The 24,423-nt window shown below is 39.4% G+C and overlaps 1 protein-coding gene across 1 annotated transcript in view; it reads left to right on the top strand.

The window, feature by feature from the left end:
• LOC131149514 (large ribosomal subunit protein bL9c) overlaps positions 1–23,646 on the top strand; it is a 78,153-nt gene extending 54,507 nt beyond the window's left edge. Inside the window, exons 6-7 of the mRNA XM_058100026.1 lie at positions 22,436–22,632; positions 23,330–23,646. Of these exons, the coding sequence (XP_057956009.1) occupies positions 22,436–22,556 (121 nt within the window). The 3' untranslated portion in view covers positions 22,557–22,632; positions 23,330–23,646. The remainder of the gene's footprint in view (positions 1–22,435; positions 22,633–23,329) is intronic.
• Positions 23,647–24,423: the final 777 nt, after the last annotated feature.

Below are 24,423 nucleotides of genomic sequence, written 5' to 3'. Positions count from 1 at the left end.
TTTGGTCCCTCTTATCATTATTGGATGAATCAGAATCATTTCTTCTTGTTTCTCGACCCAAATCATAACAACATCCACGACCTCTTCTTTCATAACTTTCTTCTCTCTCCTTGAACAAGTTTGGTTTGAAGAGTTTGTTCCAATAGTTTTTGCTTCTTCTTAATAAGCCTTCTTCATAGACTTGCGAAGAACCCAAAAATAATGAAAAAAAAAAATCGAAAATTAATTTAGAATCTTCCGTGTAGTGTTTCAAAGTCACCTTTAAGTGTTTGGAGTGATAGTTTCACCACTTTATAAACTCCTTTTTTGTGAGTTTTGTAGGCTCTCCTGTGCTTGTTTAGAAGAAGTTTCACTTGCAACTTTTTCAAACATTACTTCATCCAAACCTTGATATATAAGGGTGAGTCTTCTAATCCTTATTTTTCAAACTTAATTTCATCCAAACCTTTAAACATCCTTCTGTGCTTGATTCAAGGTACCCTCATCTTATGGTTCTACCTGCCTTTTCAAATGATCTCCCAAACAACTTGAGATCCAAGCGAGGCTTTCATTCGAATTGTTGGGGTTATCCCACATCGGAAAATGTGGATAGGGCTGGGTTAGTTATTAAGTGTAAGCCTCAGTGCATGAGCTAGCTTTTGGGGTTGAGAAGGCCTTGGACTGCCCAACATTGGTATCAAAGCCATGGTTCAACATTCTCCCCAAGATGCTGGGTGGTGCTACAGGTTTGGAGTCCGATGTGTGAGGGGGAGATTATTGGGGTTATCCCACATCGGAAAATGTGGATGGGGCTGAGTCAGTTATTAAGTGTGAGGGAAGGCCTCACCCCATGTGCTAGCTTTTAGGGTTGAGAAGGTCTTAGACCGCCCGACATAGGGCTGGGTCTGTTATTAAGTGTGAGGGAAAGCCTTAACCCATGAGCTAACTTTTGGGGTTGAGAAGGCCCTGGACCGCCCAACATTGGTATCAGAGCCGACGGTACATAACTGTGGGTGTGAGAGTGTGTGACCGAAGATGGATTCGAATAGGGTCAAGATGTGGGAGGAAGGATTGGTACGGAGGCCCACATGGAATACAATTTGAGACATGTAAGGTGCGGTAGTAAGGCCTACTTGAGTGACTGTTGGAGAATTAGTCCCATGAGGGAGAAGATGACTTCCGTTCAAGGGGGAGCAGTTGGAACTCACAAGTGAGGGGGAGATTGTTGAGAATTCCACTTGTGAGTTTGTTCCACAATGGAAAAAGTGAGTGGATGATGGGTGCTTATATACATGGTTGGGCCCAAGACCCAATAGGATTAAGCTTTTGGGTTAAGCAACTCACCCATGCCATGTGTATCAAGCACACCTATGGACTCTTCTGGTGTAACAAAGTGTGTTGGGCGGTTCAAGGCCTTCTCAACCCTAAAAGCTAGCTCATGGGGTGAGGCTTTCCCTCACACATAATAACTGACCTAGCCCCATCTACATTTTTCGATGTTGGATAACCCCAACAAGCTCCCCCTCACACATCGGGCTCCAAACCTGCAGCACCACTTGGCATCCCAGGGAGAATGTTGAACCATGGCTGTGATACTTGTTGGGCGGTCCAGGGTCTTATCAACCCCAAAAGCTAGCTCATGGCGTGAGGCTTTCCCTCAAACTTAATAACTGACCCAACCCCATCCACATTTTCCGATGTCGGATAACCCCAACCCCATGAGCTAGCTTTTGGGGTTGAGAAGGCCCTGGACTGCCCAACATTGGTATCAAAGCCATGGTTCAACATTCTCCTCGGGATGTTGGGTGGTGTTGTAGGTTTGGAGCTCGATGTGTGAGGGGGAGATTGTTGGGGTTATCCCACATCAAAAAATGTGGATGGGGCTGGGTCAGTTATTAAGTGTGAGGAAAAGTTTCACCCCATGAGCTAGATTTTGGGGTTGAGAAGGCCTAAAACTGCCCTACATGTCCACGTCACTAGTGGGGCCCATCTGCCACGTCATTAGTGGGGCCAATCTAGCACGTTATTAGTGGGGCCCACATTTACTGGGTCAAACCCATACCTAGCTATTTTTGCCATTCTAGACGCACTGGTGTAATCGATTTTGGCAAAATCAGCCTCCAAATTGCTGTTTTATAATGGATAATAATTTATCCAAGTTAGGCATAGGGGCAAAAACTTGCTGCATATGGTGGTCAAACTTGGTGAGCTAGTGTTGGGTCCGCCTCATATAATAAAAAGGAGGCAAAGACTTATTGCACATGGCGGTCATACTTGGCTGCAGTTTGTTGCAATGATTTCCACCTACTGCATTGAATAAGGAGGAAAGTTGATTGTGAAGTTTTTTTTGGAGGAGACTCGCTACGATGATCTCCTCCTCCTCTCCTATAAAAAGAGAACTTCTCCTCCGTTGTGAAAATAGAGAGTGTGAGTGAAGACACAATAAGTGTGAGTGCACTGTGAGTGTTTATTAAAGCAAGTGAGTTGCGTGTTGTAATCCTCCTCCTTTATTGTATACCCACACACACACACACACACATATATAGTGAAGTTACTCCTCTCCCGTGGATGCAGGCTAAATTGACTGAACCACGTAAATCTTGTGTGTTCTTTGTATGTGTGTTATTTGATCTTGGGCGGGATTCATATCCTAACAATTGGTATTAGAGCTACTAGTTTACGGCCTTGATGGCATGTTTTATTTCTGTATATTAATACCGCCTGGATGACAGGTTTTATTGCTGTGTATTAATACCGCCTTGATGGCAGGTTTTATTGATGTGTATTGATACCGCCTTCATGGCTAGATCTGTTCTTAATTTTTGAGATTATACTGTAGAACCATTGTTCACTGCAGTTTTCCACGTACTATACCATAGCATATTAAATGGTGGAAAGTACAAGTCTTGGCAGCAGTTATATGATCCGACTTACAGAGACAAATTATTCCATCTGGAAGACAATGATGGAAGTTTTGTTGTACTGTAAAGATCTGTTCGTTCCTATTGAATGCAAAGGGATCATACCAAGTGGAAAAAATAAGTCCGATTGGAAGAAGCTCAACAGAAAAGCTGTCAGTGTTATAAGACAGTGGGTTGAGCCGAGGGCAATCCGTGTTACAGCCAAAGAAACGGATGCCTACAAACTTTGGCAACATTTGGGAGAGATGTACGAGCCAAAGATTGCCCAGAACAAAGCCTTCATGATAAGAAGACTTGTGAATTTAAAATTATGTGTTGGACAAAATGTTTCAGATCACTTGGATAAATTTAATGAAATTCTTGATATCTGACAAGCGTGAAGTTGACTATTGCAAATGAAATACAGGCATTGATCCTGCTGAGTTCATTGCCAGATAGCTGGGAGACACTAGTGGTAGCTCTTAGTAATTCAGCACCAGACAGAAAGGTAACCTTGAGTATGGTGAAGGATAGCATCACTAAAGAAGGCAAGCGAAGAGCTGAGCAAGGCTTGCCCACTCACTCTCAAGGACAAGCGATGGTTACTGAAAGGGGCAGAAGTAGATATTCCCAAGGAGACAAGAAGAACATAGGCAAGTCTAGAGGCATATCAAAATCAAGAGGTAACTTCACCTGCTATTATTGTAATAAGAAGCCTGAACATATAAAGGACTGTTGGAAATGGAAGGCAAAACAAACTAGCGACTATTATTGTAATAAGAAGCCTGGACATATAAAGGACTGTTGGAAATGGAAGGCAAAACAAACCAGCAAAGACAAGAAAGAGGAGGACAAAATTAGTGCAGCTGTGACTTTTAATGAAGGTGAAACTTTTGTGGTGTGTGAGGAAGGACACATTAACCTCACTTGCCAAGACACAACATAGACGATTGATTCTGCAGCATCATTCCATGTAACAACATGTAGGGACTTCTTCTCATCTTACAAATGTGGTGATTATGGTTTTGTTAAGATGGGAAATGAAGTCAAATGAAAAGTTGCTGGTAAAGGAGATGTGTTCATAGAAACAAATGTTGGACGCAAGCTACTACTGAAGGATATTCGACATGTCCCAGACATTTTCCTTAACCTGATCTCTACAGGTCAACTCAATGACATGGGTTATGAAAGCTATTTTGGTAATGGAGTTTGGAATCTCAAGAAAGGGAATTTGGTGGTGGCGAAAGGAAAGAAGGATGCTAGCTTATACTACACTCAAGCTAAGCAACTCTTTGCAAGAGATGTGAATGCTACAAAATATGAAGTCACCACTGAGTTATGGCACAACTGACTTAGCCGCATGAGCGAGAAGGGACTCTAGATTCTTGCAGGGAAAAAACTCCTTCCAAATTTCTCAAGTAAATCTTTGAAGAATTGTACTCATTGTTTAGAAGGTAAACAATATAGAGTTGCATTTCAAAGAACCCCCCAATTAGGAGAAAGCATATTCTAGATTTGGTTCATACTGATGTGTGTTTTATGAATGATAAAAGTATTTGTGGATCATTGTACTTTGTAACTTTCATTGATGACCACTCTAGAAAAGTTTGGGCTTATCCTTTGAAAAGTGAAGACTAGGTGTTAGGTATGTTCAAGAAGTTTCAGGCTAATGTTGAAAGACAAAGTGGAAGAAAGCTAAAATGTGTTTGTTTAGACAATGGTGGTGAATACTGTTAGATTACCACTTTACCTAAAAGCTTAAGCTATTAGGTTGTGGGCCAACAATGCATATCAAGCTTTAACCCCCCCCCCCCTGGGCGCATGTGTAGCACGATAACATGTGGTGAGATAAACACACAATAAATTTTTAAATACCATGGAATAAATGTGGGCGACGAGACTAGAACCCAGGACCTCTTCGTAACCAGCTTTGATAACATGTTAGATTACCACTTTACTTAAAATTTTAAGCTATTAGGTTGTGAGCCAACAATGTATATCAAGCTTTAACAAATACATTGGATCATTTTAAGAGTATTGCAAAGTCCACGGTATTAGGCTTGAGAAGTCAGTTCCCAAGACTCCTCAACATAACGACATTGCAGAAAGAATGAATAAAACCATCTGCAACCAGATTATTTGCATGCTCTCTCATTCAAGACTGCCAAAATCTTTCTAGGGTGAGGCGTTAATGACAGCAGTTAACCTCATCAACCTTTCTCCTTCAGTTCCTTTAGGAGGTGACATTCTTGAAAGGATTGGTTGTAAAGCTTAAAGGTGTTTGGTTGTAAAGCTTTTGTCCATGTTCCTAGGGATGAAAGGACCAAACTTGATGCAAAGACAAAAGAGTGCGTCTTCATCGGTTATGGTGTTGATGAGTTCGGCTCCAGATTATGAGATTCAAAGAACAGGAAAGCCATCCGAAGCAGAGATGTGGTGTTCTTTGATGATCAAACTATTGACGATTGTGAGAAGGCCGATAATCCAAAGCATGTCCTCAGGAATCCAATCGAGTTGATTCTAAATTCACCACCACAACCACAAGAAGAGCATGATTATGACAGGGAAGTCGATGAGAGTGGTGAACCAATAGTTGAAGGTGATCAAGAAGCTCCAGCAGAAGAACCCTAGATAAGAAGATCCACTAGGGAGCGTCAACCTTCTAGCAGATACTCACCAAATGAGTATGTGTTGCTAATGGACGGGGGAGAACCAGAATGTTATGAGGATGTCATGTCACATGAGCACAAGAATGAGTGATTGAAGACCATGCAAGAAGAGATGAAATCCTTACACGAGAACCACGTTTATGATTTGGTAGAATTACCAAAGGAAATGAAAACACTCAACAACAAATGGGTGTTTAGATTGAAAAATGAAGAAGGAAACTCACAACCAAGGTAGAAGGTGCGACTAGTTGTGAAAGGTTTTGGTCAAAGAAAAGGCATAGACTTTGAAGAGATTTTCTCTTCCGTGGTAAAGATGTCATCTATTCGAGTTGTTCTCGGATTGACTGCCAGCTTGAATTTGGAGATTGAGCAACTCGATGTAAAGACTGCATTTCTCCATGGTGATTTGAAAGAAGAAATCTACGTGAAACAACTGGAAGGATTCAAGGTCAAAGGAAAAGAACAGTTGGTATGCAAACTGAAAAAAAGTTTATATGGTCTCAAGCAGGCACTGAGACAGTGGTACAAGAAGTTCGATTATTTCATGATGGAGCACGAATATAACGAGTTCAAATTTGACTATTGTGTTTTTATTAAAAGATTTTCTAGTAATGACTTCATTATTCTTATGCTCTATGTGGATGATATGCTGATTGTTGGTCTTGATATTAAAAAGATAGAAAAGTTGAAGAAAGAACTGAGAAATCATTTGCAATCAAGGATTTGGGTCAAACAAAATAGATTCTTGGAATGAAGATCATTAGAGATGGGACAAATAGAAAGTTGTGGTTATTGCAAGAAAAATATATTAAGAAGGTGTTAGAAAGAGTTAACATCAGCAAGGCAAAACTAGTCAGTTGTCCACTTGCAGGACACTTCAAGCTTACTTCCAAGCAATATCCTACAAGCAAAAATGACAAAGAAGAAATGAAGAAAGTGCCTTACTCTTCACCCGTGGGTAGCTTGATATACACTATGTTATGCAAAAGGCTTGATATTGCTCATGCAGTTGGAGTAGTTTGTCGATTCCTTTCTAATCTTGGCAAAGAACATTGAGAAGCCATTAAGTGGATTCTAAGGTATCTCAAAGGTACTTCTCATTTATGTTTATGTTTTGGTCATGGAAAACCTTTGTTGGAAGGTTACACAGATGCAGATATGGTTGGTGACGTTTACTCCAGAAAGTCTACTTTGGGATACCTGATGACATTTTCAGGGGGAGCAATGTCATGGCAATCAAAGTTACAAAAATGTGTTGCATTGTCCACTACCGAGGTAGAGTACATCGCCATCATTGAAGCAAGCAAAGAACTTCTATGGATGAAAAAGTTCCTGGAGGAACTTGGCCTCAAGCAAGAGAAGTATGTTCTCTACTGTGATAGTTGAAGCGCTATTCATCTCAGCATGAATCCAAGCTTTCATTCAAAGTCGAAGCATATTGATGTCTGATATTATTGGATTTGAGAAGCCTTGGAGTCAAAGCTGTTAAGTATAGAGAAGATCCATACTGATGACAATGCATCAGACATGATGACTAAGACGACGTCCAAGTCAAAGCTTGAAGCTTGTAGAACCACAATAGGTTTGGTGGAACTCTCCGCATGAGTTGGGCGGGGGAGATTTGTTGGGCCCGCCTCATGTAATAAAAAGGAGGCAAAAGCTTGCTGCACATGGTGGTCAAACTTGGTGAGCTAGTGTTGGGCCCGCCTCATATAATGAAAAGGAGGCAAAGACTTGCTGCATATGGTGGTCATACTTGGCTGCAGTTTGGTGCAACCATTTCCACCTACTGCATTGAATAAAAGGAAAGATGATGGTGATGTTTTTTTTGGAGGAGGCTTGCTGCGATGATCTCCTCCTCCTCTCCTATAAAAGGAGAACTTCTCCTTCGTTGTGAAGATAGGGAGTGTGTGAGTGAAGACACAATAAGTGTAAGTGCACCGTGAGTGTGTGTTAAGGTGAGTGAGTTGAGTGTTGTATTCCTCCTCCTTCACTGTATACCTGCATATATATAGTGAAGTTACTCCTGTCTCGTGGACATAGGCTAAATTGGCCGAACCACGTAAATCTTGTATATTCTTTGTATGTTTATTGACTCACTCTAAAAATGAGCAGCACAAAGACTATCCCAAGTATATGAGTTCTGTCATGTAATATTTAGTCCAAAGGCTAGATTGTCTCCTCAGGGAATGCAGATTAATTTCAAACTTTATGTAAAATCAAAAGAAAATAAGAAAGGAAATTTTTATTGAACATAGTTCATATTCAGTTCCTCGGTTTTTTTTTTTTTTTTTTTTTGAGATTTTTGCAATAGAACAACATAAATCCTAACTAAAAATTTAACATGCATAAAAATAGCTAAATAAATGCCAGACTCAATACCAGAATAATGAAATAAATAACATGAAATCATTCAACTAAATAAAATTGAACTATACTAACTAATAAATAAAGCTCAACTAAGTAAATAAACTAAATTAAATAATGAATAAACTCAAACAAGATTTAAATCCAACAAGGTCTTTAAATAAAAAAAACCGACTTTAATAATAAAGATACCCCAAAGAAATATTTAAATTCCAACAAAGATTTTAAATAAGAAAAAGATAAACTGAACGTAGCAATTAAATTAATTCCAACTAAATTTAAATTCAACACGGTATTAATATAACTATTCAAATAACAAATAAGTAAACAAAAGAAAAGCAACGATGGGAGATGAGAGAGTGAAGCAAAGATAGGAGATGAGAGAATAGAAGAAAGCAGGCTGTGGAGAGCTTCTGTGGTGTGGCACTGCCTCCTCCGAGAAAGAAAAGAAGACCTCCTGCCCCTTCCAAAAGCTTCCAATCCTAGTCGCCCTAAAAAATTAAAACCCTAAAAGCTACTTTATAAAAGCAAAAGCAACCTTCTCCCCAAAATGTCCCTAGCCATGTTAATTGAAATCCCTGGCCGCCTCTCTTCAATTCGGAGCCTCTTCCTCATTTTGGATCCAGTGCACGGCCCATTTGCTGCATGCATCGACGGCTCTTCACGCATGGGCTTCCTTTGAACGTGATCACATCACATCTCCATGAAGCCCAGCTCATGTACGGTTCCCACGGGCTGCTTCTTCTTGCATTATCGTGCATGGTCCAACTCTTGTTCCTTTCTTTGTGTGTATTTGGCTGCCCCAAGACTCCAACGCACGGCTGGTTCTTCTCAACGTATCATGCCACAAGCATGAAGCCCAACTTAATGTACACGACTTCATGCATGGCACTCGGTTCACGTACACGACTCACTTACATGGCTCTTCCACGCATGGTCCAACGTCCGGTGCTTGATCCATCACGAACGCCTAGCACTGATACACATAGCTTCGTACATTTAATTTCGGATTTAATTTCCAAAAATTTCGTTGCAATAATAAAGTACAAAAATCCGTAAATTATCGAATAAAAATCCAAATATTATAAATTGAACTCACTGTTAAAATATTGAACATAATCAGGCATTTTATTAAAATTATAATCTTTAATGTATGAATTTAAATGTCTAATTACGCAATTTTAACGCGTAATCATTTATCACCATCAGCAACATGTGTTCTTATTCAATTCAGTAGGTGGAAATGGTTGCACCAAATTGCAGCTAAGTATGACCACCATGTGCAGCAAATCTTTGCATCCTTTTTATTATATGAGGTGGGCCCAACTCTAGCTCACCATGTTTGACCACCATGTGTAACAAGTTTTTGCCTCCTTTTTATTATGTGAGGCGGGCTCAACAAATCTCCCCCGCCCGACTCATGCGGAGAGTTCCACCAAACCTGTTGTGGTTCTACAAGCTTCAAGCTTTGACTTGGACGTTGTCTTAGTCATCATGTCTGATGCATTGTCATCAGTATGAATCTTCTCTATACTTAACTGCTTTGACTCCAAGGCTTCTCGAATCCAATGATATCGAACATCAATATGCTTTGACTTTGAATGAAAACTTGGATTTTTACTGAGATGAATAGCACTTTGACTATCACAGTAGAGAACATACTTCTCTTGCTTGAGGCCAAGTTCCTCCAGGAACTTTTTCATTCTTAGAAGCTCTTTGCTTGCTTCAGTTGTGACAATGTACTCTGCCTCAGTATTGGACAATGCAACACATTTTTGTGACTTTGATTGCCATGACATTGCTCCCCTTGAAAATGTCATAAGGTATTCCAAAGTAGACTTTCTAGAGTCAACGTCACTAGCCATATTTGCATTTGTGTAACCTTCCAACATAGGTTTGCTATGACTAAAGCGTAAATGAGAAGTACCTTTGAGATACCCGAGAATCCACTTGACAGCTTCCCAATGTTCTTTGCTAGGATTAGAAAGGAATCAACTAACTACTCTAACTGCATGAGCGATATCAGGTCTTGTGTATACCATGGTGTACATCAAGCTACCCACGGGTGAAGAGTAAGGCACTTTCTTCATTTCTTCTTTGTCATTTTCACTTGTAGGATATTGCTTGGAAGTAAGCTTGAAGTGTCCTGCAAGTGGACAACTGACTGGTTTTGCCTTGCTCATGTTAAATCTTTCTAGCACCTTCTCAATATACTTTTCTTGACATAACCACAACTTTCTATTTTTCCTATCTCGAAAGATCTTATTCCAAGAATCTGTTTTGTTGGACCCAAATCCTTTATTGCAAAGGAATTGCTCAGTTTCTATCTTCTTAATATCTTGACCAACAATTAGCATATCATCCACATAAAGCATGAGAATAATGAAGTCATTACTAGAAATTTTTTTAATAAAAACACAATGGTCAGATTTGAAACTGTAATACTCGTGCTCCATCATGAAGGAATCGAACTTCTTGTATCACTGTCTCAGTGCCTACTTGAGGCCATACAAAATCTTTCTCAGTTTGCATACCAACTGTTCTTTTCCTTTGACCTCGAATCCTTTAGGTTGTTTCACGTAGATTTCTTCTTTTAAATCATACTTGGCTGCAGTTTGGTGCAACCATTTCCACCTATTGCATTGAATAAGAAGGAAAGCTGATGGTCACCTTAATCCCGCCCAAGATAAAATAACACACATACAAAGAACACAAGATTTACGTGGTTCGACCAATTTAGCCTACGTCCACGGGAGAGGAGTAACTTCACTATATATGTGGGTATACAATGAAAGAGGAGGATTACAACACTCAACTCACCTTAATACACACTCGCAGTGCACTCACACTTATTGTGTCTTCACTCACACTCTCTATCTTCACAACGGAGAAGTTCTCCTTTTATAGGAGATGAGGAGGAGATCATCCAACAAGTCTTCTCCAAAAAAAAGCGTCACCATCAGCTTTCCTTCTCATTCAATGCAGTAGGTGGAAATGGTTGCACCAAACTGCAGCCAAGTATGGCCACCATGTGCAGTAAGTCTTTGCTTCCTTTTAATTATATGAGGTGGGCCCCATACTAGCTCACCAAGTTTGACCACCATGTGCAGCAAATTTTTGCCTCCTTTTTATTGTATGAGGCGGGCCCAACAAATCTCCCCCGCTTGACTCATGCGGAGAGTTCCACCAAACCTGTTGTGGTTCTACATGCTTCGAGCTTTGACTTGGACATTGTCTTAGTCATCATGTTTGATGCATTTCATCAGTATGGATCTTCTCTATGCTTAACTGCTTTGAATCCAAGGCTTCTCGAATCCAATGATATTGGACATCTATATGCTTCGATTTTGAATGAAAATTTGGATTCTTGCTCTGATGAATAGCGCTTTGACTATCACAGTATAGAACATACTTCTCTTACTTAAGGTCAAGTTCCTCGAGAAACTTTTTTATCCATAGAAGCTCTTTGCTTGCTTCAGTGATGGCAATTTACTCTGCCTCAGTAATGAACAATGTGTTACATTTTTGTAAATTTGATTGCCATGACATTGCTCCCTTTGAAAATGTCATCAGGTATCCCAAAGTAGACTTTCTGGAGGCAACATCACTAGCCATATCTGCATCTCTGTATGTTAAAATCCCAAGTATCATTGTAAATAATAAACAAATTAGGAAAGTGGGTAAATGTGGGGGATTTGATATTATTCGGTAAGGGGATTGTTTCCTTATTTAGAATAGGTGATTGTAATATATAAGATTGTTATGTACATATGAAAAATTAATTCAATAGAATTTAAGATTTCCGCTTACATGGTATCAGAGCTGGGGTTTCTCAACCTTAGCTAACTATGGCCAGTGGCACCATCAACAGTAGAGGGTCGACCTCTTCTGAAAATATCGACGGTGACGTAGAGGCCACATCTGTTGGGGGTTTGAATGGGCTAGACAACACAGCTTTTCCACTCTCAGTGGAGAAATTAAACGGAAAAAATTTTCGTGAGTGGGCTCAATCCGTAAAATTGGTGATTGAAGGAAAAGGGAGACTAGGTCATCTTATCGGTGAACAGAGGAAATCAGACTCTACCGATGTTGTAGTGTTGCAAAAATGGAGGTCCGAAAACTCCATGGTCACCGCTTGGCTGGTCAACTCGATGCAGCTGTCAATCGGGAAAATCTACTTGTTCTTGCCTATGACGAAGGACGTATGGGATGGCGTTCGTGAGACATATTTCGACGTAGAGAGCTACTCGCAAATCTTCGAGATCAAGACCCGATTGTGGCAAATGAGGCAAAGTGAGAGAGGCGTTACTGAGGATTTCATGGAGATGACCCATCTTTGGTAGGAGCTCGACCTGAGCATCAACGAGGAGTGGGAGTGCTCAGGCGACAGCACACGATACCGAAGGAGGCTCGAAAACGAAAGGGTCTTCGCGAATTTCTTGCTGGCCTCAACCGAGATCTAGAAGACGTGAGGGGATGCATCCTTGGCCGGCGACCTCTTCCTTCAACCCGAGAAGTCTTCGCAAAAGTTAAGAGGGAGGAGAGTAGGAGGCGTGTGATGCTGAGGCCCCAAAGTGACCATGTCGGGCTAGACCTACTCGTATCCGCCCCAAATCCAAATGGGCACACTAATGGGCCTGATGTATCGGCCCTTGTATCAAAAGGCCCAGGGGGATCCAGTCAACGACCACAGAAAGGTAAATTATGGTGTGAACATTGCCGAAAAACAGGTCATTTAAAAGATACCTGCTGGGAGATTCATGGAAAACCGGCAGATTGGAAGCCGAGACAATACCAAAAAAATCGTGGGTACCAGGCTAGCATTGACGGGTCAACTGAAAAATTACAAGGAGAAAAAACCAATACCTCCTCAAGTAGTGCATTCAGTCTTGAGCGGTTAGATCAGCTGTATAAAATGATTTTGTCAATTCAAACATTGGGTCAGTCTTCCTCTGGTTCCCTGGCTCACCGAGGTAATTATTTGTCAGCTTTAAATGCTACATCCTGTTACAAATCTCCATGGATAATTGACTAGGGTGCATCTGATCAGATGACTGACTCTTATCAATTGTTTTCATCCTACTCACCATATGTTGGGAATTTGAGAGTAAAAATTGCAGATGGCTCTCTTTCACCAGTTGCTGGTAAAGGAAGTATTCACATATCTGACTCTATAACTTTACAATCTGTCCTACATGTTCCCAAGTTATCTTGCAACCTATTATCCATAAGCCAGTTAACAAAAGACTTAAATTGTTATGCTAAATTTGTTTCATTTCATTGTGTTTTTCAGGACCTATCATCGGGGAAGATGATTGGCACTGCTAAGGCGTATGAGGGACGCTACTACTTTGAGGAGGCAGGCTTGAGTGAACTATGTAATATTGCAATTTGTGATTCTGCATCTATTTCTAGAGATAGTGAACTTTTGTTATGGCATTCAATGATGGGTCATCCCAATTTCCAATATTTAAAACGTTTGTTTCCTTCTATTTGTTCAAATAAAATGTCTTCTGAGTTTCAATGTGACGTGTGTGAGCTTGCAAAACACCGTTGTACTTCTTTCTCATCATCCATATACAAACCATCTCGCCCATTTACTATGATTCACAGTGATTTGTGGGGTCCCTCACGTTCCCTCAATCGCACCAATACAAAATGGTACGTTACTTTTATTGATGGCCATACTTGTCTTTGTTGGGTTTACTTGCTGAAAGACAAAATTGAAGTCCACTCCATTTTCATCAGTTTTCATTCCATGATTCATACAAAATTCTAGACTCATATTCAAATTTTACGTACTGATAAATGGTACGAAATATTTTAATACTATTCTGGGAACTTATCCTCAAGAAAATGGGATTGTTCATCAAAGTTCTTGTGTGGATACCTCTCAACAAAATGGGGTTACTGAACGAAAAAATAGACATATACTTGAAGTAGCCCGGGCATTAATGTTCACTACCAACATGAAAAACCATTTTTGGGGCGATGCCATCTTAATAGCCACACATCTCATTAATCGAATGCCGAGTTGAGTACTTTCCTTTGTCATCCCTATTCAGAAATTCCAGGAACACTTTCCTTCCTCTCGACTCCCCTCCAGTCTCCCACTGAAAATCTTTGGTTGTACTGTTTTTGTTCATGTTCATGCACACCATCGGGATAAATTGGATCCCCGTGCCGTTAAATGTGTCTTCCTTGGTTATTCCCCTATCCAGAAAGGCTAAAAATGCTATGATCCTGTCTCAAAAAGGCTGTTTGTTAGTCTTGATGTTACTTTCTTTGAAACCACTCCTTATTTCCCAAAACCCTCTCTTCAGGGGGAGAAATGGAGTGAAGATCGGTTCTTTGACTTCTTTACTATTGAATCTGCGTCATCTGAACCCGTACCACCTATTGAGCCTCCCGTTGCTTCATTCCCTGACCCATCTATCGAGCCTTCCATTGCAGCACTTCATGACCTGCCAAAAACAACAAAACACTTAACCTCAGGGGGAGATACAGAAAAGCAAAACAACGCAGACATACTTGTTTACTCAAGAAAGTCAAACACAAAGAATAGGGAGAATGTCATACTTGAGGCACCAAAAGCGTTGGAACCAGTGATGACTCCAAATAACCATGAGTCCATGCCCAATCCTGATCTGGTAATTAAGCTTTCTTCTGATAATCCTGTACCTGATGATATCAATTTACCTATTGCAATCAGAAAACAAACCAGGTCATGTACTCAATACCCCTGGTCTAAATACATGTCTTATAAAAGCTTGTCTATAGGATATCGTGCTTTTGTCTCTAACCTTGAAAAGATGAGAATTCCAAAGAACATTCAGGAAGCTCTAGAAATGCCTAAATGGAGAGAGGCAGTCATGAAGGAAATGCGGGCCTTAGAAAAAAATGGAACTTAGGAGTTGATAAATTTGCCGAGAGGGAAGAAGCTAGGGGGTTGTAAATGGGTCTTCATAGTGAAATATAAATCTAATGGGACAGTTGAAAGATATAAAGCCAGACTTGTTGCAGAAGGATTTACACAGACTTATGACATTGACTATATAGAGACATTTGCACCGGTGGCAAACTTAAATACAGTTCGGGTCCTCTTATCCTTGGTAGCCAACTTAGATTGGCTACTACAACAACTTGATATTAAGAATGCTTTTTTAAATGGCGAGTTAGAAGAAGTATACATGACTATACCACCAGGATTCAGTAGGAAAGGTGAAGAAAACAGAGTGTGTAAACTCAAGAAGTCCTTGTATGGACTCAAACAATCTCCTAGAGCATGGTTCGACAGATTTGCAAAAGTAATAAAGAATCAAGGTTATCGCCAAGGGCAATCAGATCATACCCTATTCTTCCAACAGTCTGAAAGAGGTAAGAGAACAATTCTAATAGTGTATGTTGATGATATAATCCTTACTAGTGATGATACAGTAGAGATGGAGAGATTGAAAAAGGTTCTGACTGCTGAATTTGAAGTTATAGACTTGGGACAAATGCGGTATTTTTTGGGCATGGAAGTGGCGAGAATGAGAAAGGGAATTAGTGTTTCTCAGAGAAAGTATGTTACTGATCTCCTAATTGAAACTGGCATGCTTGGATGCAAACCTAGCGAAACCCCAATTGAAGCGGTAAAGAGGGTTGAAGACTGTGGAATACCGGTTAAAAAGGAAAGGTATCAGAGATTGGTTGGCAAGCTAATCTACCTATCACATACTAGACTAGATATTGCATTTGCAGTTAGTGTAGTAAGCCAACACATGCATTCACCAAAAGAAGCCCACTTAGATGCCGTGTACAAGATCCTTCGATATCTCAAGGGATCCCTGGGAAGAGGACTTTTTAAGAAATGTGAAAGCAAGGAAGTAGAGATCTTTATAGATGCAGATTGGGCAGGATCAGTGGAAGATAGAAGGTCCATCACAGGTTATTGCACATTTGTCTGGGGAAATTTGGTAACTTGGAGAAGCAAAAAACAGCTCGTAGTAGTGCTGAAGTTGAATTCAGGGCAGTTGCTCAAGGGATATGTGAAGGATTGTGGTTACGGAAACTCTTGGAAGAATTACAGGTCCCGGTGAAATTTCCAATCAAACTCTATTGTGACAATAAGGCAGCTATCAGGATCTCTCTCAATCTAGTTCAACATGACAGGACTAAACATGTGCAAGTGGCCAGACACTTTATCAAAGAGAAAATTGAAGAAGGAATTATCTGAATGACTTATGTACCTACCAAGGAACAAACTGCAGATATTTTCACTAAAAGGTTGGGATGACAGAACTTTGACGATTTCATTGGCAAGTTGGAGATGATTAATATTTATGATCCAACCTGAGGGGGAATGTTAAAATCCCAAGTATCATTGTAAATAATAAACAAATTAGGAAAGTGGGTAAATGTGGGGGATTTGATATTATTCGGTAAGGGGATTGTTTCCTTGTTTAGAATAGGTGATTGTATTATATAAGATTGTGATGTACATATGAAAAATTAATTCAATAGAATTCAAGGTTTCCGCTTACAGTGTAACCTTCCAACATAGGTTTGCCGTGACCAAAACATAAACATAAATGAGAAGTACCTTTGAGATACCTGAGAATCCACTTGATGACTTCCCAATGTTCTTTGCTAGGATTAGAAAGAAATCGATTGATTACTCCAACTGCATAAGCGATATCAAGTCTTGTGCATTCCATGGTGTACATCAAGTTACCCACGGCTGAAGAGTAAGACACTTTCTTCATTTCTTCTTTGTCATTTTCACTTGTAGGATATTGCTTGGAAGTAAGCTTGAAGTGTCCTGCAAGTGGACAACTCACTGGTTTTGCCTTGCTTATGTTAAATCTTTCTAGAACTTTCTTAATATAATTTTCTTGAGATAACCACAACTTTCTATTTTTCCTATCTTGAAAGATCTTCATTCCAAGAATCTATTTTGTTGGACTAAAATCCTTTATTGCAAAGGATTTGCTCAGTTCTTTCTTAAATTTTTCTATCTTCTTAATATCACGACCAACAATCAGCATATCATCCATAGAAAGCATGAGAATAATGGAGTCATTACTAGAAAATATCTTAATAAAAACATAATGGTCAGATTTGAACCTGTTATACTCGTGCTCCATCATGAAGGAATCGAAGTTCTTGTACCAATGTCTCGGTGCCTGCTTGAGGCCATACAAACTCTTTCTCAGTTTGCATACCAACTGTTCTTTTCCTTTGGCTTGAATCCTTCAGGTTGTTTCACGTAAATTTCTTCTTTCTAATCACCATGGAGAAATGCAGTTTTACATCGAATTGTTCAATCTCCAAATTTAGGCTGGCAGCCAATCCGATAACAACTTGAATAGATGACATCTTTACCACGGGCGAGAAAATCTCTTCAAAGTCGATGCCTTTTCTTTGACCAAAACCTTTCACAACTAGTCGCGCCTTGTACCTTGGTTGTGAGTTTCCTTCTTCATTTTTCAATCTAAACACCCATTTGTTGTTGAGTGCTTTCATTCCTTTTGGTAAATCTACCAAATCATAAGTGTGGTTCTTGTGTAAGGATTTCATCTCTTCTTGCATAGCCTTCATCCACTCATTCTTGTGCTCATGTGACATGATATCCTTATAACATTCTGGTTCTCCTTTGACAGTTAGCAACACATACTCATCTGGTGAGTATCTGCTAGAAGGTTGACGCTTCCTAGTGGATCTTCTTATCTGGGGCTCTTCTGCTTGAGCTTCTTGATTACCTTCAGCTATTGGTTCACCACTCTCATCGACTTCCATTTATTGTCATGCTCTTCTTATGGCTGTGGTGGTAAATCTGGAATCAACTCGATTGGATTCCTAAGGACATGCTTTGGAATATCGGCCTTCTCACAATCATCAATAGTTTCATCTTCAAAGAACACCACATCTCTGCTTTGGATGACTTTCTTGTTCTTTGGATCCCATACTTTGTAGCCGAACTCATCAACACCATAACCGATGAAGAAACTTTTATCTTTGCATCAAGTTTGGTCCTTTCATCCTGAGGAACATGGACAAAAGCTTTACAACCAAACACCTTTAAGTGTTTATAGGATACATATTTCCCAGTCCAGATCCTTTCAGGTATGTCACCTCCTAAAGGAACTGAAGGAGAGAGGTTGAAGAGGTTAACTGCTGTCATTAACGCCTCACCCCCAAAAGTATTTTGGTGGTCTTGAATGAGAGAGCATGCAAATAATCTTGTTGCTAATAGTTCTATTCATTCTTTCTGCAATGTCGTTATGTTGAGGAGTTTTGGGAACTGACTTCTAAAACTCGATACCTTGGACTTTGGAATACTCTTCATATGGTCCAATGTTTTCACCACCATTGTCTGAACAAACACATTTTAACTTTCTTCCACTTTGTCTTTCAACATTGGCCTGAAATTCTTGAACATATCTAACACCTGGTCTTTACTTTTCAAAGGATATGCCCACACTTTTCTAGAGTGGTCATCAATGAAAGTTACAAAGTACGATGACCCACCAATACTTTTATAATTCTTAGAACACACATTAGTATGAACCAGAACTAGAATATGCTTTCTCCTAAATGGGGTGTTCTTTGAAATGCAACTCTATGTTGTTTACTAGCTAAACAATGAGTACAATTCTTCAAAGATTTACCTGAGAAATTTGGAAGGAGCTTTTTCCCTGCAAGAATCTGGAGTCCCTTCTCGCTCATGTGGCCAAGTTAGTTGTGCCATAACTTAGTGGTGACTTCATATTCTGTATCATTCACATCTCCTGCACAGAATTGCTTAGCTTGAGTGTAGTATAAGTTAGCATCCTTCTTTCCTTTGGCCACCACCAAATTCCCTTTCTTAAGCTTTTAGACTCCATCACCAAAATAGATTTCATAACCCATGTCATCAAGTTGACTTGTGGTGATCAGGTTAAGGCGAATGTATGGGACATGCCAAACATCCTTCAATAGTAGCTTGCATCCAACATTTGTTTCTATCAACACATCTCCTTTACCAGCAACTTTGCATTTGACTTCATTTCCCATCTTTAACAAAACCATAATCACCACATTTGTAAGATAAGAAGAAGTCCCTTCTTGCTATTACATGGAATGATGTTGCAGAATCAATCGTCCATGTTGTGTCTTGGCAAGTGAGGTTAACGTGTCCTTCCTGTGAACACCACGCAAGTTTCACCTTTATGAGAAGTCACAACTACACTACTTTTGTCCTCCTCTTTCTTGTCTTTGTTGGTTTGTTTTGCCTTCCATTTCCAATAGTCCATTATATCTCCAAGCTTATTACAATAATAGCAGGTGAAGTTACCTCTTGATTTTGATTTGCCTCTGGACTAACTTCTGGATTTGCTTATGTTCTTCTTGTCTCCTTGGGAATATCTACTTCTGCCCCTTTCAGTAGCCATTGCTTGTCCTTGGGAGTGAGTGGGCAAGCCTTGCTCAGCTTTTCTCTTGCCTTTTCTAGTGATGCTATCCTTCATTATACTCGAGGCTTCCTTTCCGTCTGGTGCTAAATTACTGAGAGCTACCACCAGTGTCTCCTAGCTATCTAGCAATGAACTCAGCAGGATCAATGCTTGTATATCATCGACAATAGTCAACTCCATGCTTGTCAGACTATCAAGAATTTCATTAAATTTATCCAAGTGATCAGAAACATTTTGTCCATCACATAATTTTAAATTCACAAGTCTTCTTATCATGAAGGCTTCTTATCAATCAGACTCATTTTTTCCATTTGGTATGATCCCTTTGCATTTAATAGGATCGAATAGATCTTTACAGTACAACAAATCTCCCATCATTGCCTTCCAGATGGAATAATTTGTCTCTATAAGTTGGATCATAGAACTGCTGTCAAGACTTGTACTTTCCTCCATTTAAAATGCTATGGTACTGTACATGGACAATTGCAGTGAACAATGTTGCTACAGTATAATCTCAAAAATTAAGAACAGATCTAGCCATGAAGGCGATATCAATACACATCAATAAAACATGCCATCAAGGCGGTATTAACACACAGCAATAAAATCTGTCATCAAGGCGGTATTAATATACAGAAATAAAACTTGCCATCAAGGCGGTAAACCAGTCGCTTTGATACCAATTGTTAGGATATGAATCCCGCCCAAGATCAAATAACACACATACAAAGAATACACAAGATTTACGTGGTTTGGCCAATTTAGCCTACGTTCACGGTAGAGGTGTAACTTCACTATCTAGGGTATACAGTGAAGGAGGGGGAGGATTACAACACTCAACTCACTCACCTTAATACACACTCACAGTACACTCACACTTATTGTGTCGTCACTCACACTCTTTATCTTCACAATAGAGGAGAAGTTCTCCTTTTATATGAGAGGAGGAGGAGATCATTGCAGCAAGTCTCCTCCACAAAATAAACGACACCATCAACTTTCCTTCTTATTCAATGCAATAGGTGGAAATGGTTGCACCAAACTGCAGCCAAGTATGACCACCATGTGGAGCAAGTCTTTGCCTCCTTTTTATTATATGAGGCGGGCCCAACACTAGCTCACCAACTTTTACATTGAGTTGCTCAATCTCCAAATTCAGGCTGGCAGCCAATCTGAGAACAACTCAATTAGATGACATCTTTACCACGGTCGAGAAAATCTCTTCAAAGTCGATGCCTTTTCTTTAACCAAAACCTTTCACAACTAGTCCTGCCTTGTACCTTGGTGGTGAGTTTCCTTCTTCATTTTTCAATCTAAACACCCATTTTTTAAGGATTTCATCTCTTCTAGCATGGCCTTCAACCACTCATTCTTGTACTCATGTGACTTGACATCCTCATAACATTCTAGTTCTCTCCCGTCAGTTAGCAACACATACTCATTTGGTGAAAGTATGGAACACTTTTAAACTTCTATCCCACTTGATGAAAATGGATCGAGTGCATAGCTATTCTAACTTGTTAAATAGAAAAAATATTATAGGACAGCCTATCAAAAGGCATGAATGAAATAGTATCATCAACGAGTGAAAAGTTGGGTTTATTTGATTGTTAGTTATAAAAAAAATGCATACCAAGGAAAATAAACACAAAAATGAATTTATTTTATAAAAAAAATTGAAAAGAGAAATTAAAATTTATTTTCAATAAAGGGAAAAGAGATGAAAAAATGAAAAAAAAAAAAAACCTATTTTAGTCATTCACAGCCAGTCTGGCAAAGTGGCACTGTAACAGCCCATTACAGCCTGTAATGGTCTGTAATGGCCATTGTCATACTGTAGCCGACTTTAATGGCCATGGTTGTGAATTGATGCACCATTGAGATATTGTCCTTAATGATCTCGGAAGCCACCGATACTGTTATGCAAGAGCCATTTTTTAGAACTATGGCTGTTTGTTTTTTTTTTGGGGAGTATTGTTTATTTGTTACTTTTCTCTCTTTCGTCTTGCATCATGATACACTTATTTCTTAGTTTTAAATTATTGATAGTGATTTGCGTTTCCTTGAAATTTCGTTTTTGGAAGAATCTTAGCAATAGGGAGATTGAGGAGCTTTCTTTGCATCTTAGTTTGTTGGAGTCTTATTGTGGGGATGTGAAAGCATAGAGTTTGAATGCTTTTGGTGTGTTCGTTTTGTGTGTATGAAATGTTATGGTAGTGGCAAGACTCATGCTCCCCATTTAGCATTTCGTTGCTTTCTTGTTTCTTGGAAGTCTAAAAGCATCTAATTGTGTCTTATTCTTGAGAAAGCTGTAATTCATAGCTGTGCTTTGTGGCCTGCAATTTATGGAACAAGCTTTTTGGTCTGTTTGGAAAATGTTATGCCTTGATTCTTTAAGAGGCCTTTTTAGAGGTTTTGGGAGACACAATGATGCAATGACTTTACGGTGGGTTGCAGTTTTGCTGTTTTATGGGTGCTTTGGTCAGAGAGTTGCTTGTATTTTTCTAGATTGCACTTTGTCTATTGATCTGATTTAGGAAAGGATTTATCTTTCTTTCTCTTTTTTTCCCTTTTTTTTTTTTTTTTGCTTTGATGTGAGTTTTTATCAACTTGTTCGGGCAATGTGGATTTCTTTGATCTTCACCTGATCTGTAGGCTTTGTTTGCCTGGTTTTTCTCTCTTTTTCTTGTGTACCCGTTTCTTTGTTCTTCTTGTTCAGGAGGAATTTATATCCAGAACTTTTGTGGGGATTACACCATTGTATTAATTTCAAAATGCATGGTATAACATTAATTCTAAATTTCTTGGGGAGGCGCTTCTAAGTACAGGGGTTGCAGTCCCAGGGGCAATTGCCTCCACTGGACCTGTGGGGTTTCTTACCACCCATTCCGTCTAGAGCCACTGCTTAACAAGGACTATTTAAGTAATGCTATTGGAGCTATTTTAACTGCACCAATCAAATTTAAGGCTAGGCTCTCATCGTGATCAGTTAGAATGTTTAACCCTTCGGTAGATTTCTTGTGCCAACTTCTCTTCAATATTTCATATGTTTTTTATATTGCTTCATTTCCTCACTCATCTGTAGGGATGTGGATAAGAGAATTGTCTCTCTCCCAGAAATTCGGGAAACAGGGGAATACATTGCGGAGTTGAAGCTTCACCCGGAAGTTACTGCTCGAGTGAGGTTGAGTGTGTACGCCAACTAGAGACAAGAAGCTTCTAGCCTTCTGCTGCTCCACTTTTTGAAATAAACTTCTTTTCCAGCGGCTTGCACCTCTCAAGGTAAACTGCAAAAGCAAAATCTCTTGCATGAATTCATATTCCAGCATATTTCTCAGTTTTTTGCAGAAAATTTGCTGCAAATATTTATATGATCACAATTTGAGTGGGAAAAAATGCCTTGAAATCCCATTAGTTTTATTTGGGTGAAAAACACCCTTGGTTTTGTACTTATATCTGGGTGAAATTTCCACTTCTGCTGGTGTCATCTGTTTGAAAGACGAGGATGGCTAAATATTTCCTAAATAGCTAAATTTTTGGGTTTCAAAATTAGAGTGAATTTTATTTATTTTAATGCTGTCATTTCCCTTGGATAATTGAACAGTATTGGATCATAAAAACCATTTCATGTCAGGCTAGGTTCCTTTTTGGTGACAGTTGTTTTTGTGCATAATCATTTCCCTTTACCATATGTTTGGGAGAGGTCTTGGATTTGGATTTGTATAGATTTGGAAAAATGGTAATATAAAATGGTATTGAATTTTGTGCAAATCCACCCAATCCAAATGCGATACCTGAAATCCATGTTCCTGAATGCAGCATAGAAGTAATTCATTTGCATGAAAGTCATAATTCATTTTTACAACCAACCCAAACCCTCAATATTAGCTGGATGTGAACATGGCAGCATGCCTGCGTGCTCAGCTGTGCCAAATTTCTCTGCTGCATTCTGAGATTAATGCGTTAATGATTTCTGCAGGCAGACATGAACAAAGTAGTAGCAAATTCTGGTCAACGGATCTTCAGTTGGTTCATTGTGATGTATAATGTCAGATTTATGCCCAACAGTGTAATCCCTATGGCTGTAATTCTCCATCACTCAGCTTATCAGACTTCTTTTCTTTTACTTCTTGTTGCAATGTATATTCATGTTCTCCCCAATTATTTTCCTTATACTCTCTCCCCAATTTTATTTTATTTTATTTTCTGACCTTCCAACAATTGTATACTTAATACAAAGTGTCTGGTGTTGGAAATTTCTCAGAATAAATTTCCTTTGAGGCTGTGTTTGGTTGATGAACACTCTTGAGTGGCATCTCTGCTTGCTGAAGAAGGAAGATCGTATGGTTGTCTCAGCCATTTACTGCTGAACAGTCCTTTTGACCAACGTTTTGATCCCAAGATTTCCGGTCCTTCTCTTTTGTATTTCTGAAATCTAACAATTGAATATTACTATCCACCTATTTTGGCAACGGGCAGATGATGCTTTTGCCGGATCTTGCTGCCTTCTATTGAAAGAATAGAAGTTGAGGTTGAGTTATGGTTCCAGTTATATATATTTAAAAAAAAAAATCCTTTTTGAATTCATGACAAAATAAAGTGTTAGATATGCCGAAAAGAAATGAATAAGAGGACTAAAGTGAAAAATTTTGTGACCAACCTGCAGAAATAAAATGAGCAATGTATATAGTGTATATTGCTCTTCAACATAAAGAGACAGTTCTTGCTTGTTCTTGCTTGTCCTGTCTGTCTCTATGCATGTCATGTGACTTGGGCCACTATTTTATTATAAACGTATCTGCCTGTCAAGCTGTTGCCCAACCACAGTGAATACGTTTACTTCTCTGATTGGGTTTTAGGCAAATTTATTTTTTGGGCCTTGTGGTCCCAAGTTAGATAAACAAATCCTCGCCAAAAGATGAACACAAAAAAACGTTTGACATACAAACGAGGAGGCGTGAACGGGTTTGGAGTTTGTGCAGTGGGTGACTCCCTTACTTGGCACCTTCGTGATCTGGGATGTCAATGCCATGGACGACTCGGCATTTGTGGGAAATTCTACCACATGATCCC

This window comes from Malania oleifera, chromosome 2 (genome assembly GCF_029873635.1).
Source record: "Malania oleifera isolate guangnan ecotype guangnan chromosome 2, ASM2987363v1, whole genome shotgun sequence".
NCBI lineage: Eukaryota > Viridiplantae > Streptophyta > Magnoliopsida > Santalales > Ximeniaceae > Malania > Malania oleifera.
This window is presented reverse-complemented; position numbering and strand designations above follow the sequence as displayed.